The 18,588-nt window shown below is 43.7% G+C and overlaps 1 protein-coding gene across 2 annotated transcripts in view; it reads left to right on the top strand.

Annotated features, from left to right (window-relative positions):
- FER1L6 (fer-1 like family member 6) overlaps window positions 1-18,588 on the top strand; it is a 121,714-nt gene that overhangs the window by 42,341 nt on the left and 60,785 nt on the right. For both annotated transcript variants that reach the window (XM_081873946.1, XM_081873945.1), the window contains exons 13-19: window positions 2,631-2,817; window positions 7,341-7,461; window positions 9,749-9,849; window positions 12,900-12,990; window positions 14,926-15,045; window positions 16,738-16,890; window positions 17,809-17,995. In XM_081873946.1, coding sequence (XP_081730072.1) covers window positions 2,631-2,817; window positions 7,341-7,461; window positions 9,749-9,849; window positions 12,900-12,990; window positions 14,926-15,045; window positions 16,738-16,890; window positions 17,809-17,995 — 960 coding nt within the window. The remainder of the gene's footprint in view (window positions 1-2,630; window positions 2,818-7,340; window positions 7,462-9,748; window positions 9,850-12,899; window positions 12,991-14,925; window positions 15,046-16,737; window positions 16,891-17,808; window positions 17,996-18,588) is intronic.

The following is an 18,588-nucleotide window of genomic DNA, read 5'->3' as shown; positions in this document are numbered from 1 at the left end:
GTGAGCATGCAATGTGTTACAAAGCATATTGCCTTTGTCTCACTCTCTTTTGCAACTCAGAGCTCTGAAAAGAAATCAAATACACTTCCTAGTCAGCAAAGGTTTTGCATTTTTTTTATTGCAGATGCCATTTCTCAGTCATAAATAGGAAAACAGGAACATCAAACGTGCTCTGATATCCTGGTTTTCCTCCTAGGTCAGGTTGTTCTCAAACTGTAGCACAATAGGCAAACAAAAAAATCTGCACAACTATCAGCAGGTAACTTTATTCAATCAATCCATCTTTATTGCAGTCAAACACCAGACAGAAAAATTAACAACAGAAACATACGCTTCATCAGTATCAAGAGGTGGACATAATTAGAAATTTCCTATAAACTTATTTACATTAAAAATAACACTCCTTCAACTAAAATCTGTGTTCCAAAGTTTAAAATCAGTGCTCATTCGTCAGCCATCACTGTCACCGCAGCCTGTCTTGTCCCCGTTGCCATAAAACCGAATTTCTCGACAGGCCTGGTGATATTCAGATTGTTGTTGGCAAGGAGATACTTAACATAGGTTTTCTGAGTGGCCAGATAATTTCCTTAGTAGTGGTTGAATTAGCTCTCTTTGGGTATCGCAATACAACAGGCAGTATAGAAGAACATGCCCAATGGATTCAATCTCATCAGAGTTGCATGGGCATCATCTGTGTTCAACTGGGATGCCATAATATCTGCCCTCTAATCGTGATTTTATTAGTTTTTGCACCACTATAAGGCTATGGTTTTCCCAGTAGTGATGTATGGAAGTGAGAGCTGGACCATAAAGAAGGCTGATCGCCAAAGTATTGATGCTTTTGAATTATGGTGCTGGAGGAGACTATTGAGAGTCCCATGGACTGCAAGAAGATCAAACCTTTCCATTCTGAAGGAAATCAACCCTGAGTGCTCACTGGAAGGACAGATCCTGAAGCTGAGGCTCCAATACTTGGCCACCTCATGAGAAGAGAAGACTCCCTGGAAAAGACCCTGATGTTGGGAAAGATGGAGGGCACAAGGAGAAGGGGACCATAGAGGACGAGATGGTTGGACAGTGTTCTCGAAGATACCAGCATGAGTTTGACCAAACTGCGGGAGGCAGTGGAAGACAGGAGTGCCTGGCGTGCTCTGGTCCATGGGGTCACGAAGAGTTGGACACGACTAAATGACTAAACAACAACAAATAAGGCAGGCATTAAAGATGAACATCCTAACTTCTATTTAAGACCAGAAAGCAGACTTAAGGAAGACTCCAACAAGTCATTAAACCGCAGGGAAGTTCTTACATGTCTCTACTTTGACCCTGCCTTGCTCGACCTGGGCTATCCCTCCCTGTTTGTATGCAGTAGCTGCGGTAACACCTTTATCATTCTCCATGTTCAAGAACAGAGTGGTTTTTTCTGATAAGGAAAGGCCTCCTTAGTAAACAAGGATATTTACTAATATTTACTCAAGCATGGACTTGGGAGAGGCTAGATGAGAAAGGACTTCATTTATGTATTTGCACAGCAAAGAGTAATACAACCTTTGAGAACAAGAAGAGTCCTGCTGGATCAGGCCAAAGGCTCACCTAATCCACAGTGGCCAACCAGAATCCTATAGGAAGCCAGAAGAAAGACCTGGTTTCCTATAGCATCCTCCCTACTTTTGATTCCCAAAAATTGGCTGCCTCTGACAGCGAAGATAGACCATAGCTATTGTGGCTGGTAGCCATGGATGAACTTGTCTAATTCTCTTTTAAGACCATCAAGGATGTTGTCTAGGAGGAGTCTTCAGAAAAAGGGTCAATGAGAGGAAAACTTTTAAGAATTCAAAACTCAAACTCAAATATTATCCATAATGTCGTGTGTGTGTCTGTGTGTGGAAAATATCTAGTTATAATCTGGTTGTGTTTATTATTATTATTTTGAATTGATTTTCATTAATTTTTGAACTTTTAAACAAATTAATTCAAATTTAAGGCCAACTTAACAATTGACTTTCCACCCCCCCCCACCTCCAAGATGCTTCTTCTCCCTCCTTCCTTTTGCTGCTCACAGTAAAATACTTTTTCGTAATTTCTAATACTTTCCCATCCATTCCTACAGTCATACCTCGGTTACAGATGCTTCAGGTTGTGCTTTTTCGGTTACGGACGCGCCGAAACCCGAAAGTCCCGGAGCGGGTTACTTCTGCGTTTCAGTGCTCACGCATGTGCAGAAGCACTAATTTGCACTTTGCACATATGTAGACGTGCCAAATCGCAAACCTCGCGTGCACAGACATGGCGCTGTGGGTTGCGAACACTGCGGGTTGCGAAATGCCTCCCGCATGTATCACGTTCGCAAACCGAGCGTCCACTGTATTTACATCGACTGTGCATGTTCACTTCCTGTTTAGACATTTACCCAATTAATTTTCCCAATTAATCAAATAGAATTAATCTTCCTTTCTCGATCCATATAAATCAGTAATCCTAATTTCAAATGGTATTTCCTCCAAAACAACCTAACCTTCCTATCTTTATGCATTCACAACATTCTGGCTCTCCGGTTGTGTTTAAATGTTTTGGTCCTGGATGTAGCCTAATTCTGTTACCCCTCTCCTATATTTGGTTTGTACCTCTAGGGAATTTTGGCAATGTTATTGATGGAGTGTCACCTGGAGCTGGGAGCAAGAAGAAAGGTCATGAGGGAGAGGAGGAGGAAGGTGCCCCTCTTCTGCATGAGGGAACGGGAGAAGCTTCACATGACTTTGCGGTGCCGCTGGTATCTACCACACACCCAGAGAAGCCGCTCATCACAGAGGGAAACAGGTAGAGCCCCAAACACTTATAGGCTTCATTAAATCTCTTTCCTTCACCTGCGTCTCTAGAGATACAGGTCTTTCCTAAGTAGATATGGACAAATCTGCAAATTTTGGTCCACCCAATTTCTCATTTCCCCCAATCTTTAAGGTCAGTTTTGCACATTTCTGTTGCAATTCACAATTTATCTATTTTTTCCTATAAAAAAAGTTGAAAACAATCAGCATTTCCATGCAAATTCCTTTGAAGAAACACATTTTGGTGTGCCATTTTGACATTACAAATCTATATGTGCAATTTCCATAAAATAATGCATTTTTGTACATTATTTTTTGGTAATCAATGCATTTTAAAGCAGGCTCCCCACCTCTCTCTCTCTCTCTCTCTCTCTCTCTCTCTCTCTCTCTCTCTCTCTCTCTCGTTAGAGAAATGCACTGTGACGTTGGGTTTTGCTTCGCATGTTGGCTTGAGAAGTGCAAATTAAGCCGTTTCTCATTAAAATGTAAACAAAATTTAATTCATCCATATTCTACATCAGTGGGGCCAGTTGCTAGGGGAGACAGCAATCTATTCAACACGGGTTTTTTGGCCCAAATTTTGAGGGGACAAGAAAGTAGCATGCTGACCTGATAGCACAAATGGTAATACAGTCATACTGGTGTATTGTGCAAATAGGACCACTTCCTGAGTAATGAAGTATTTCATTCATTTATATAGCAAGGTTTATTATATACATTAAAAATCTCAATATTCGTTTTAAAATGATAAGAACCATAATTCTTATGGAAAATATAATGCTAGTAGCATAGCTGCAAGCCTTTGTATTACAGGGGTACCCAAATTCCCTCATAATCTTGCTTTCATCTGTACAGGATTTGCAAGCGTTGGTCATAAGGTGATTCTGGTCTGCGCCAGCCATGGCCATAGTGGTAACATTACACCATGGTTGAAGCAAACCATGGGGCAGAAGGGGGACTCTTCCCAAGGGAGGGTAGCAGGGAGAACATGTGTCTGACTTAAAACACTCCAGAGGAGATCGGGAATGCGACATTTGCATTTGCTCCTTATCTCTATACCTGATGTTATATCCCGAAACTTCAGAAAAAGGCAGAGAGATGTGCTCTGAGAAAACAAAACAATCAGATGAAATCATTGCCAGTAATACTAGACTAGAAGAGAATGGTCTTTTAGGACAGTCTCCTGGTGAGAGAGATGAAAAGCAGAGGCTGTCAAGAATGTAGCTGCCGTCTCTCATGACAGTACTAGAAAATGTAGATGATCAGCTATTATCTTGGAGAGGCAGCTGGTGGGTTTTTATGTATTCGCCTGATAGACATTCGGATCTAAAACGGCTGCAATAAAAGAACAGAAATCTGCAATTGCTTTATATTAGCTGCTATGGTATTTGTCTGGTTCCACCACTCCTTAAAGACCGACACCTCTCTTTGATGTAGGTGCAAAGCTATTTCAGATTTTGCATTTCCCCTTCCTTTATCGGATTCTTGTGGACAAATGAATTTATGGCATAAAGTATAATAGAACTATCAGGTATAGGCGACTGGCAATCCATGGTCCAGATTGAGCCCCTAGTGGCCCCTAGCAAATTCTTATCTAGGTGTGGTAAAAATATTGCCAACAGACTCAATGTTAAATTGAATAAATGCTATTAATTTCCAAAAATTGTGGGAGAGACAGAGATTGCATTCTTGCATTTCATTACTCTGGATGATAGCTACAGTTAAACACAGCTTAGCATATAACAGGGTAATCAAGTGACCAATATGAAGCCTGTCCTTTCTTGGATTCTATTTCCTGTTCCTTCAAACAGTGAGACTACAATCGATTGAATGGGGGACACCCCCCAAAATTACATAGCAATCAAGTTTCCCCAAATTATTAAACCTTGGAGAAAGAGTTGCCCCCTCTGCTTGATGTGAGAATTGGACTTGGGAAATGGAGGACTCACCCCAAAATCAGGCAATAGTGTGGTTAATTCCAAGCCCAATTTGGACCCTGTTGGAAGGGACGCGGATGGCGCTGTGGTCTAAACCATTGAGCCTCTTGGACTTGCATAAGAAGGTCGTTAGTTCGAATCCCCGCAACAGGGTGAGCTCCCGTTGCTCCGTCCCAGCTCCTGCCAACCTAGCAGTTTGAAAGCATGCCAGTGCAAGTAGATCATCATCATCAAACCTTTTATTGGCATCACATACAAACATCCAAAACAAATCAAAACAGAATTACCATTTCCCCAGTGGCACAACATTTGCTAAAAGAAGGCAGAGCAGTCTATCGTCACATCTCTAGGTCTTCAGGGAGATCAGATGTCTGCAGTGTATTTTGATGACAAAAAAACAAATAGAGAGATAACCAGGTACTGTGGGAAGGTAAATGGCGTTTCCATGCACTCTGGTTTCCGTCATGGTGTTCAGTTGTGCCAGAAGTGGTTTAGTCATGCTGGCCTCATGATGCCGAAAGCTGTCTGTGGACAAACGCCGGCTCCCTCAGCCTGAAATCAAGATGAGCGCCACAACCCCATAGTCACCTTTGACTAGACTTAACCATCCAGGGGTCCTTTACCTTTTACCATTTTTTGCTCTCCTACTGATGCAATCAGGGGTGTCTTCTTTCCAGCAGGAGGTCTTTCTTCTCTCTTCAGCCTGCTGTTTCTCTTCCTTTCTCTCTCTCCTTGCATTCTGAGCACCAGGGGCAAAGAGGAATAGAGAAAAGCCCCCCTCCACTGCAGGTGGCGCTGTGGGTTAAACCACAGAGCCTAGGACTTGCCGATCAGAAGGTCAGCGGTTCGAATCCCTGCAATGGGGTGAGTTTTTCGGTCCCGGCTCCTGCCAACCTAGCAATTCGAAAGCACACCAGTGCAAGTAGATAAATAGGTACTGCTCCAACAGGAAGGTAAACAGCATTTCCATGCGCTGCTCTGGTTTGCCAGAAGCGGCTTAGTCATGCTGGCCACATGACCCAGAAGCTGTACTCCAGCTCCCTTGGCCAATAAAGCGAGATGAGTGCTGCAACCCCAGAGTCAGCCACGACTGGACCTAATGGTCAGGGGTCCCTTTACCTTGAAGTGAGTGGCAAGGAAGAAGAGAGTGGACCATTTTTATGAGTGTGCCACATTCCTATTCTGTTAATGAACAATTTCACTAGATGATCCTTTCATGACACTGTAAAGTGCTAAGGTTTACATCAGGCTTCCTCAACCTCGGCCCTCCAGTTGTTTTTGGCCTACAACTCCCATGATCCCTAGCTAGCAGGACCAGTGGTCAGGGATGATGGGAACTGTAGTCTCAAAACATCTTGAGGGCCAAGGTTGAGGAAGCCTGGTTTACATTCATTGGTGGAGGAACAGCCTCCCTTTTGTCTCAAAGCTATTAAGTGTATGAACACTTTTTCTGTCTGGACGAGGACATGAGAATCGTATGCCTTCTCTGGAGCGCTATTATGTACGCATAATACAACTGGCCTCTCGCATAAAATCACAGATGCACCTGCTGAAATTCAGCCCTGAAGGCACCATAGGAATATAGGAAATGGCCCTATGCTGAATTAGACACAATCAACATTAAGACCCACAAAAATATGCTCGCAATGTACTTCAAAAACAAGCACATAAAAATTGGGCAATGAACAACAATGTTATGAAACAACCAGCTATAGGTCTGTTTTGTTGCAATTAAATCTAAGTCCTTGGGGAAAGTTGTGTGGGATATCAGACAGTGTTATCTCCAAGCCTGACCTGGAGATGCCAGGATTTGAACCTGGGACTTTCTGCATGAAGATGCTCTGCTACTGAGCTGTGGGCCTATTCAGGTGTGACAACCAGATTCCATGTTTTTCTCCCTTGCCGCCAGTTCTATAAACTCTCTCTCTCTCTCACCAGCATATTGGATAAAGCTATGCAGTGATGTGGCTGATGCGTTTTAATTAGTCAAGTAAGGATTAACAGCACACAAGTTGCATATCTAAAGGGAAATCATCTAGAAGAAAAGCAATTTAGCAGGTGGAGAAGATTTTAAGTGCAAACAAAGCTGCCTTCAAAACGGCCTTCTGAAAAAAGCACAGCTATAGGGCAAAGACTTGGGGTGAGCACTTTGGGCTTCATGCCTGATGGCTGGCACATCTCACTGTCTCCAGCCAAGCTGGTCGCTGGCACACTTGCTTTTTGTAGAAAATTTTATTTTGCAAGCAGTGAAGAAAGAAATAAAGAAAGAAAGAAAGAAAGAAAGAAAGAAAGAAAGAAAGGCGCACAGTCACGACTTTCTGAGTTCAGATCTAAGTGAAAAATACTCTAAGGGGAAAGCGTTTTATCAGCCATTTGCAACTGAGGTGCTGCTGTAATCTTTCTGAGTATGTCCAATTTAAAAGAAGAGATGCAGAAGATGAAGAAAATGGCCTGTCCATACAATCAGATTGCCTTGTGAATATATGGGAAGCAAATTGGCTGTATACTTGCACATCACTATAGTTTAGTAGCAGATCCCAAAAAACTATTGATGACGCTATCTCATCTCTTTCCACAGAAACTACCTTTATTTGCCCTATGACGATAAGAAGCCCTGTGTCTACATAAAGAGTTTTTGGGGTGACCAAACTTTCAGGCTGTATTATTCTAACGTCCTTGAGAAAATGGCACATCTCCTGGTAAGCCTGCGGGAATATCAATAATAATGATAATGATAATGATGATGATAATGAAAATAATAATAATAATAATAATATATTTATACCCCACCCATCTAGCTGGGTTTCCCCAGCCACTCTGGGCGGCTTCCAACAAAGTATTAAAATACAGTAGTCTGCTAAACATTAAAAGCTTCCCTAAAGAGGGCTGCCTTCAGATGTCTTCTAAAAGTTTGGTAGTTATTTTTCTCTTTGACATCTGGTGGGAGGGCGTTCCACAGGGCAGGTGCCACTACTGAGAAGGCCCACTGCCTGGTTCCCTGTAACTTGGCTTCTCGTAGCGAGGGAACCACCAGAAGGCCCTCGGCTCTGGACCTCAGTGTTCAGGAAGAAAGATGGAGATGGAGACGCTCCTTCAGGTATACTGGACCATGCTTCTCCAAACCACTTGCTAAATTCAGGGTGGGGGAATTTTCGCACACTGGAATTCTCAAGAGAATTCTCTTGCTTGAGTTGGCTTTGTAAACGGCTGGAATATTCATAGAAGTGCTTCTGCGGTGGTGTGAGAGAAGCTGGACAGCACTTTAAGCTTTTCGTGCCCCCAAAATGTGGGTGGGGGAAAGGTTTCTTACTCTGCAAGTGATTCCTGTGTATCATTTCTAAGTTTTCCTCAATTTGGTTTCCAGTGTAAAACATTAACTAAAATAGCAATAGAGACTTTAAAAACCAGTAGGCATACTAAGATTATCAAAATGCAGATGGAGGGTTGTCTCCAACTGAGCTTTACGGAGAGTAGACACACTGAAATCAATGGACCTAAGTTTGTCATCTTCATTAATTTCAACGGGCCTTCTCTGAGTAGGACTAGCATTGTCTGCAACCCATAACCATCAATTTTATTTTAAAAACAAATGGATGTAATAAAGCTACTGAGGTCCAGCTCCGAGGGTCTTCTGGCAGTTCTCTTGTTGCGAGAAGTCAAGTTACAGGGAACCAGGCAGAGGGCCTTCTCGGTAGTGGTGCAAGAAATAATGGTGAAATATACTCGGAGACCTGTAGTGATTTCATGCTCTTTATTGCAGCTTGTAAAACAGTGATTAAATTGCCCCCCAAACCTCAGGCTTTTATATACATTATTTACACACTGATTGGCTGATTCTGCTTCCCTCCTGGAGCCTGATTGGTCTTTTCCTGCAGGCCAATCAGTTGTTGCATTCTACGATCCTACCAGCCTAACAGGCTGATTAACTTCCTCCTGGAGCCTGATTGGTCTTCTCCTGCAAGCCAATCAGTTGTTGCATTCTAGGATCCTACTTGCCTATTGTTCTAGGATCCAAGCTTAGTACATAACAAATGGGGAACTATGCAGGATAAAGAGTTGCTTCAGGTTGCTGGCTAGGCTCTCTTATAGGTGACTCTACTGTCCTTCCCTCCCTCCCCCCCCCCAAAAAAGATCCTGGCCTCTCACCAGAGCCCTGATCCAAAGCATGTGTGGAGCCTGACTTTCTCCTCATCAGCAGGACTCAAAGATGGGTGGCCCCATGCGGTCAGATGGGCTCTGCACCTCCAGATCTGGGCTCCTGCTCAGAATTGCTATTTTGCTGCTGTTTCTATTTCTCTACTCAATATATTGATAACTGATCACCTGTAGCAGAGGCGAGGAACCTGTGTCTCTCTGGAAGTTATTGGGCCACAACTCCCATCATCCCTCGCCATTGGCCATGCTGGTTGGGGCGGATGGATTGGAGTCTAACAACATCTCAAGGATCTCAGTTCCCCCACCCTTGTCCTATAGCATCACTTTTCAGGCTACAGCATCTTTACGTTAATAAAGGAAGAGCTTTGCCAACGCTTCTGTTGATGTTTGCATTGGAGAGGAAGGGGTCAAAGAGGCTTTGCATATTTTTGAGACTGCATGGGAGTGGGTCATGAGTCAGAGCCAAGATTCGGCCCTTGTTAAACTCAAAGTATGGCACATGTCAAAAATCGCCCGCCATCAGAAGACAGAAGATTGTTTATAACATGACATCTCAGCAGACAATATCCCCTTTCTGGAGACCTCTGACTTGATTAACATAAACTATGTTGAGTCTACAATGCATCGAGGGACTAATAAATTCACTTCTCAGTAAAAAATGTGTCATACATGCCAATTAGCTGGAACCAATTATCGTTTATCACTTAAGCTAATTAGCCAGTGAAGGCTTTCCCCCCTAATAATTGCATTAATTGAAAGCAACTCTTGCCATTTTTGGTGACATTTATATGCTCTTCATGCAACTTTTTCTCCCCATGCCCCATCCCTTAGGAAGAAGGTTTAGAACAAGTGAGAGATCTGATCAAAGTTTCTGAGATTGCCTCAGAGGAGAAAATGAGGTCCACTTTAACGGATTTTATCAACCAAAGTAGGTAAGACTATCTACTGGAGAAGCTGACAGTACATATACTTTATACTCGATTGTATTTACCAAAGTAGGTAAGAAAAAGTGTACCTTATAGTTTCCAGGTGGTGGGTAAGGAATGAACAAGTAATACAAAGGAGGCTATACCAGGGATGGGGAATTTGTGGCCTTCCAGATCTTGCCGGACTACAGCTCCCATGATCCTGCACCATTGGTCATGCTGGCTGAGGCTGATGGGAGTGGAGTCCCACATCTCCTGGAGGACCATAGGCTCTGTGTCCCTGGGCTATACTGTAGATGCTTTTTTGACAGCATACTCCTGTGCATGTCTGCAGCAGTAGATTTAGGGTGTAGCGTGGGAACGCCAGGGGGGCCGTGGCCCTGGGTGCACAATTTTTAAGGGGGCGCGAACTAGGCGCCCCAAGGCGGCCCAGCCTGGTGTTCTTCTCCACTCTGCCATCTGCCAGAGGGGCTCACCCCTGTGTGGTTCAGCATGAACCTTCTTTGCCCTGGTGGGGTCACTCTGGTGGAATTGGCAGCAAAGGCTGGGCTGGTGTCCCTCACCTGGCACCTCTCACCCCCCTAGCGCAGGCCCCCTGCCCCTCTGGTTCACGTCCACCCGCCCCAGGTGCCAGCAACCAGCGCTATGCCACTGCTGAGCTAGGCCAAAACTTGGCGCCTCCTGCAGTCCTCACGCCGTGCTGGGCTTTGGGAAGAAGGCGCAAGGGCTCTGGCAGGGTCTCCTTTCCTCCTTCCTAAAGCCGGGCAAGCACTAGCTAGGCTTTGGGAAGCAGGCAGGAGGACTCTAGGGCTGGATCTAGACACATCAAAAAACCAATTCTAACTGATCACGTTGTAAACTTCATACAGAGAAATCCCGTTGGTGAAAGCTGGGACTCCACAGCACCAACAGGTGTCACAGTGTTATAGCGCATATAAAGCGCTTTATCTTTACCAATGTAGCTGAGTCGTAGGATGTATCCTGTTTGGCTTTGCTGAACTCAGAGAGTTGCAAGCAAAGAACCAAATACTTGCAGATTAAGTTACATCGTGTAAGAGAGTGTATTCAGAAAGGACTCATTCAGGTGTCCTACATGTCAGGAAATGAAATTCCTGCTGATCTGTTGTCTAAGGTTGTTAGCAGAGAACAACTTAAGGTTTATGTACAGAGGTTGCAATTGGGTTGAACCACAGGTACTACAGGTTACACAGAAAGGGAGAGGATGTTAGGATATTTCCGTTCCACCTTAAATGGTCAGGCATGATTGTTGTGTATCACATGCCTGTTGACTTCCAGCTGCTCGCTGGGAACTTCCATTTTGTATATAGCTTTTGTTCCGGCTGTTTTCCTGGACACAGTGGCAAGCAGTCATGTTTTTCCTTTGTTCTGATCTACGTTGAATAAAGCTGTAAATGTGCTCTTCTGTCTACATCTTCCATTGTGGAGACTCTGCTGAAAAGGGTGTGCACGGGTCTTGGAATGTCTCTGAGGCTTGTGTCGCTAATTGACTGATGCTGTTCCACGGGAGACCGGTGATCATTCGGAGACGACTGGGGCCTGCCTGATGCCTCCGTCTCCTTGGCAGTATCCCAACACTTGCCAGAGCTGTCATTGCCTCATAGCCTCAAGTGCTTGCTGTGTCATCTGTGTTCATTGTCCAGTTTCCAGGTGGAACTGGTCATGCTGCCCTAAAACTGCCTCTGATGTCAACTTTGACACAAGTCCCACTGAGTTCAAAGGGACTTATTCCCATGTAAGTGGGCAAAGGATTCCCTTACCTTTCCCGCCCCGACCTGGCCACAGTGATCTATGTGATGGTCACCTCCAGGCTTGACTACTGTAATTCACTCTACACGGGGCTGCCCTTGAAGCTGTCCCAGAAACTCCAGCAGGTGCAGAATGCTGCAGCAAGGCTCCTCACAGGGTCTCTGCCATGGGAGCATATTCACCCAGTGCTTTTCCAGCTGCATTGGCTCCCGGTGGAGTACAGGGTCAGATTTAAGGTGCTGGTTTTGACCTTTAAAGCCCTTCAGGGCCTAGGACCCTCGTACGTACGGGACCGCCTCTCCCGGTATGCCCCACGAAGGACCTTAAGGTCCATAAATAGCAACACCCTAGAGATCCTGGGCCCTAAGGAAGTTAGATTAGCCCCAACCAGAGCCAGGGCCTTCTCAACACTGGCTCCAGCCTGGTGGAATGCTCTGTCTCTTGAGACCAGGGCCCTACGGGATCTGATCTCTTTCCGCAGGGCCTGTAAGACGGGGTTGTTCTACCTGGCCTTTGGCTTAGAATCAGTTTGATTCCCTCCCCCTCTTTCCTTTTCCTTTCTCCTTCTATGAAGAGATTGCACCCTAATGTTTTAATGTTGTGTCTTAATCTTTTAAATTGTATTTTAATCAACTTGTTTTTATTATTGGTTGTTAGCTGCCCTGAGCCCGGTCTTGGCTGGGGGTGTATGGGGTATAAATAAATTATTATTATTATTATTATTATTATTATTATTATTATTATTATTATTACCTAACTTGCTCGCTTAACTTGGTGTCCTGTTGCAGAAAGCTGTTGCTGACTTAGGCTCCAACTTCATGTACAGATCCATTTATTTATTTTTTTCAATTCTGTTCCCGTTCCTCATATTCCAGCAGATTCATTACCAGATTGCCCACTAGGCTTTTGGAACTGTCAGAAGAACATCGCACACATTGGAATCAGCAGCATCCACTGCAAACAGATTCTGCAAAAATTTGCAAGGTCAACATGCATACAAAGGACTTTGCTTGCTCAAACTTCGTTTTAGCACAATGGATGGGATGCAAAATAGCCACATATCCCCCAAACTAATTAATTTCATATTGAAATATTACCATACAAATTGCATTTCCACTTCTTTATACTTCTCCCAGCAATAAATGATGCCCCCGATTTAATATTACATTATGAATCTGAGCGCTTAGTATCTTCTGGCTCATCTGGCGGGCTACACAGAGGAACTTGCTGCAGGAGAATTACGATCCATCGTTATGAAGATACCATCTCTGACTGTGTCTTCATTTCAGGGCCTTCATTGCAAATGCTGAAAAGAAGCCCAAACTGATGAATCGGACGCCTTTGGACAAAAAGAGGCTGACGTTGTATAAGCAAGAATTGGTACGTGAGATATTTTCTTGAATACTAGATGCAATGTGCTATAAAGCTGCTCTATCTACCAAGTCTCTTGAGTTCATTGGCATCTGGCTCACAAATAAAACCGCTGTGAAGTTTTAGGACAACCAAGCAGCATATAAATGTTGTGAAATGAATGGTGGTGACTTTATGACAAAGAGGCCACACCTGAAGCTTTCATTTAAACAGTCGTGGTTTCTCCCAAAGAATCCTGGGAAGGGTAGTATGTTAAGAGTTGTTAGGAGACCAGCATTGCCCTCACAAAGCGACAATTCCCAGAGTGGATTGACAATCAACCTCTCTTCCCATGGAAGAAACCGTAGCTCTCTGAGAGGAATAGGTGTTCTCCTAACAGCTCTCATCTCCTTGAGCAAACTACACTTCCCATAATTCTTTGGTGGGGGGATGCGGGTGGCGCTGCTGCAATTGTATGCCAACTAATAATCAATCTCTTGGTGACTTATAATAAATATGCAAAAAACCCTACGGTATTTGCATACAAAATAAGACATAGAACAAAAGCTATGAAGACATAGAAAACAGCTCTAAAACGGCATATTCACACCTCCCCTCAGCCTGTGTAGCTAGTGTGCAGAGCTCCTCGGCACCACACACTTTCATTGCACATAGTGTGAGTTCTCCTGAGAGCGATGGGACCTGGTGATGCTCTGGGAGAGAATTGTATGGGGGGGGGGACACAGCTGCCCCCTGTGTAAACAAGTCAGACTAAGCAGGTGCCTAGGGAGGCATGACTGAAAAGTCAACTGCCACATCAGAAATCTCAGTTCAAGAGATTTATTTTCCCTCCTGGCATGGTTGTCTCCCCAGATAAATCAAAAGTGTATCCATAATGTGCTGCAACACCAATATGTGCCTCTTTGCCCCAGGTGTCAAAAAAATATTAAACGGGCCCCGTTTGTATCAATCTAAATGCAATATTTTCAGCAGAAGCAGCTCTTGCGTTCAGATGAGCACCATCAATTGGTGAGGCATTAAATGACAAGGGAACTAATGTTGCACATATGTGTGTGAACTAGCCCAGTTCTATAGGTTTGCCCAGAATTGAAAGATGGATGGGGGGGGGGGGATAGGACTCTTGCAAATGACAGATTGCTTCCCCTTCTGAGTAATTCACCTGCTGAAAATGCAGGTAGGAATATGCATCTTTTGCGAAGATAAGATTCTCTTCTGAGATCTAATCTATCCCATTGTGACAATTGAGGAAGGCAACCTTTAACTCTATCGCCTGCTTGCTGGAGAATGTTAGCAGACAAAAGATAAGGTTACCTTTCCTTGTATGTCCCAGTGGATAGCAAGGAATTTGTATTTGGGGATGTGGGAGAAATCCAATTCAGTCCACATTTAAAAGTGAACCTACCTAATTCCCACTTTTGAAAACAATACTTGAACAGAAACATAGCCATCCTTTGAAATGCCCACTGCATTTCTTTGGTCAAGTAATGTGTTTCGAAATGCATACTATGACAAAGTGTGCAGATATATGTATATTTTAGCGAAAAAACGCATTTGGGGAAATTGCTGTGCAAAAATGTGCTTATCGGGGGGGGGGGCGGGAAATCACACTAAAATGTTGATGAATTTTCATGAGGAATTTTGAAGGGGAAAAAAAGAAAACGTGGAAATGTGGAATATTATACTTAAGAATGAAAATGGAACGATTGACTCTTGCCCATTTGTCTCTCATACCCTGACATAGCTCACTTGGTAGAGCATAAGACTCTTAATCTCAGGGTTGTGGGTTCAAGCCCCAAGTTGGGTGAGAGATTCCTCCATTGCAGGGAGTTGGACTAGATGATCCTTGTGGTCCCTTCCAACTCTATGATTGTTCCATCCAGAGCAGGGCACAGAATCTGACAGGGTAGGTGACTTTAGTAACGCTCTGCCTCTTTGTTGCCATAGGAAGCCATGTCCAAAGATGCCAAAACAATCATCCAACAGCAAAAGAAGAAGATTCCACTCGAAGAAATGATGCGCGAGACTCAGAACTACATTGGGAAGATCCGTTTCTTAGTCGATGAGGTAACTACTCCAGTTTGTTTCCTGTTGGTGTGAAGGCTCCTATGTGCGTTGGGTGTGTGGGTGTGGAAGGATGCAGTGTCCAGGCTCCCCCTGTTATGTTGCTGGATTTCACCGTGGAATGGACTCCCTCCTTGAAGGTTTTTAAGCAGAGGTTGGATGGCCATCTGTCATGGATGCTTTAGCATTGCAGGGGGTTGGACTAAATGACCCTCGAGGTCCCTCCCAGCTCTAGAATTACATGATTCTATGAGTGTGGAGGGGGAATCAGATCAGTCCTGAGCTTCTCCTCGTTGTTACAGTGGTACCTCAGGTTACATACGCTTCAGGTTACAGACTTCGCTAACCCAGAAATAGTGCTTCAGGTTAAGAACTTTGCTTCAGGATGAAAACAGAAAATCGTGCTCCGGCGGCACGGCAACAGCAGGAGGCCCCATTAGCTAAAGTGGTGCTTCAGGTTAAGAACAGTTTCAGGTTAACAACAGCAGCAAGTATTGGAAAACACAAGATTTACCCACCTGGGAAGAATGGCAGATGAAGCTGATGGACTATATGGAATTGGCAGAAATGACTGGCAGAATCCGAGACCAGGGAGAAGAGTCGGTGGGAGAAGATTGGAAAAAAATTAAAGATTATTTACAGAAATATTGTAAAATTAATGAGCTTTAGAAAAATGGTGGAATGAAGTTATATGGCTTTGGCAGAAATGTTATAAGGAACTAGGTACAGATAGATTGTTAATGTATTAAAGGGAAAAAAACAAGATTAGAATATGTTAAGATAAATTACAGGACAGAAAACAGAGGAAGATGGAAAGGAATTGCTGAAACAGTTAATTGAAGTGGAATACAAAAAGGGAGGCGTGAGGAAGTCAATGAAACAAGTGAATGAAAGCTAAGATTGAAAATATTGGAAGTGTTTTTAATTGTTTTTGTTTTGTTTTGTTAATTCAATGTTCTATGTAGTGTTTTTCTTTTTGTTTTTGTATTGTATTATATTGATTTGTTTAATTCTTTTTCTTTCTTTTTGTAATCTTTAAACTCTTAATAAATATTATTATTTTTTAAAAAAGAACAGTTTCAGGTTAAGTATGGACCTCCGGAATGAATTAAGTACTTAACCTGAGGTACCACTGTATTTCAAACACATACAAGAGGAAATCCTGCTGCACTGAGATACTGTGGTACCTCAGGTTAAGAACTTAATTCATTCTGGAGGTCCGTTCTTAACCTGAAACCGTTCTTAACCTGAGGTACCACAGTATCTGAGGTACCACTTTAGCCAATAGGGCCTCCCGCTGCTGCCACGCCACCGCCGCAAGATTTCTGTTCTCATCCTGAAGTAAAGTTCTTAACCCGATGTACTATTTCTGGGTTAGCGGATTCTGTAACCTGAAGTGTCTGTAACCTGAGGTACCACTGTATCAGAGAGGCTACAAGCATTTCCACACAGCAACAACCTCTCTTGCCACATTCCCAGGTTTTTTCAAACCTCTCTAATTCTGCAGAAGATTTTTGGAGTGGTGGTGGTGGGTTTAAGGAAACAGAAAGAAGGGCACTTCTTGGAGATGGACTCTTGTTTCTTGATTGACACACAATCAAAGATGGCTGACCTCCCAGCGAAAGCACGCTCTTCACAAGCCTAATGGTGTTCGTGATGGTCAAATCACATGCCTGTCTTTTTTTTTTTTTCAAGCCTCAGCACACGGTCCCCGACGTCTTCATCTGGATGCTGAGCAACAACAAAAGAGTTGCCTACGCGAGAATCCCAGCCAAAGACTTGCTCTATTCCCCGGTGGCTGATCAGAGAGGGAAGCACTGTGGGAAGATTAAAACTCATTTCTTGAAAGTAAGTCTGAGAACCTCCCAACCGTTTGAGGAGACAGCCATTGTTGTTGGTGTTGCATCTACACTGCCAGACAAATTTATGCAACAACCCACTCCTTTTTTTAAAAGAAGAAGAAGAAGAAATTCAGCCATGAATCAGCAAGGGATCCTCCCACCCTGAACAATCGGTTTTTGAGATCAGTGACAAAGGCTGAATACACACCGTACATTTAAAGTACCATATTTTTTGCTCCATAAGACTCACTTTTTCCCTCCTAAAAAGTAAGGGGAAATGTGTGTGCGTCTTATGGAGCAAATGCAGGCTGCGCGCCTATCACAGAAGCCAGAACAGCAAGAGGGATTGCTGCTTTCACTGCGCAGCGATTCCTCTTGCTGTTCTGGCTTCTGAAATTCAGAATATTTTTTTCCTGTTTTCCTCCTCCAAAAACTAGGTGCATCTTGTGGTCTGGTGCATCTTATAGAGCAAAAAATACGGTACTTCCCACTTCCCCAACTCCTTGAAACTGTAGTTTGTTAAGGGTGCTAGGAAATGTAGCTCTGTGAGGGGTAAACTACAGTTCTTGGGACTCTTCAAAGCGGTGTGTGTTTCAGATATACTTTAAATGTTTGGTGTCCATGCAGCCTAGATGAGGAAATGGGCAATTTTATCTACGTTTTAATTCCATAGCACTGAGGGCTTACCCAGGTTTCAAATATTTCATCCTTGGAGCATGTAGCCCACCCTGCAATTATTTAAGAGTTTGGCAGCTCCTCTGCTGTTTCAGCTGTCCCTCTCCTCATTCTGATGGTTTAAATAGGATTGTACATAATTTGTGTTATATAATTATATATAGCACCCTCTTCTGTGATTTTTGGAAGAATGGCTCTTGATAAAAAAAACAAAAACATGACCTTCTGGACGCTTCTTCTTTACTTTAAGTTGCCAGGAAAACGGCCTCCTGGCTGGAACGTTCACGGAAAAGTCGACACGTACCTGTGGCTTGGCTCCGCCAAATATGCGCACACAATTTTGGACAACTTGCCTATTGGATATGAAACAGAAACACCTTCGGGAGCAAGCTCAGGACATCATGGCAGCCCTCCGCCTGTTAGCCTGGTTTACAGAAGTAAGACATTCTTTAAATGTAGGAACATAGCGACTTAGGAAGCTGCCTTATACTCAGCCAGGGTTGTTTGGTTGTCATTATTTTTTTTAAAAAATCATATATTGGGTTCATATGTTTTGTTTTGTTTTATTAACAATTTCAACATAACAGTATATCAAAACGTATCATATTCATTATTCCCCCTTTTCCCCATTCCCCATCAAACCCTCCCCCCCCCAAGACCTCCCTTAGCTCCTCTCTCTGATTTCTCAGCACATGTTATTCTCTGCATACAGTGGTGCCTCGCAAGACGAAAAGAATCCGTTCCGTGAGTCTCTTCGTCTTGCAGTTTTTTCGTCTTGCGAAGCAAGCCCATTAGCGGCTTAGCGGCTTATCGCTATTAGCGGATTAGCGGATCAGCTGATAAGCGGCTTAGCGGCTTAGTGGATCAGTTGATAAACGGCTTAGCGGCTTAGTGGATCAGCTGATAAACGGCTTAGCGGCTTAGCGGATCAGCTGATAAGTGGCTTAGCGGCTTAGAAAAAGGGGGGGAGAGGAAAAAAAACCCCGCAGGAACTCGCAAGACATTTTCGTCTTGCGAAGCAAGCCCATAG

This window comes from Podarcis erhardii (assembly GCF_964252035.2).
Source record: "Podarcis erhardii genome assembly, chromosome: 8".
Classification (NCBI taxonomy): Eukaryota; Metazoa; Chordata; class Lepidosauria; order Squamata; family Lacertidae; genus Podarcis; species Podarcis erhardii.
The sequence above is the reverse complement of the archived record's forward strand: the minus strand, read 5'-3'. Positions and strand labels throughout refer to the sequence as shown.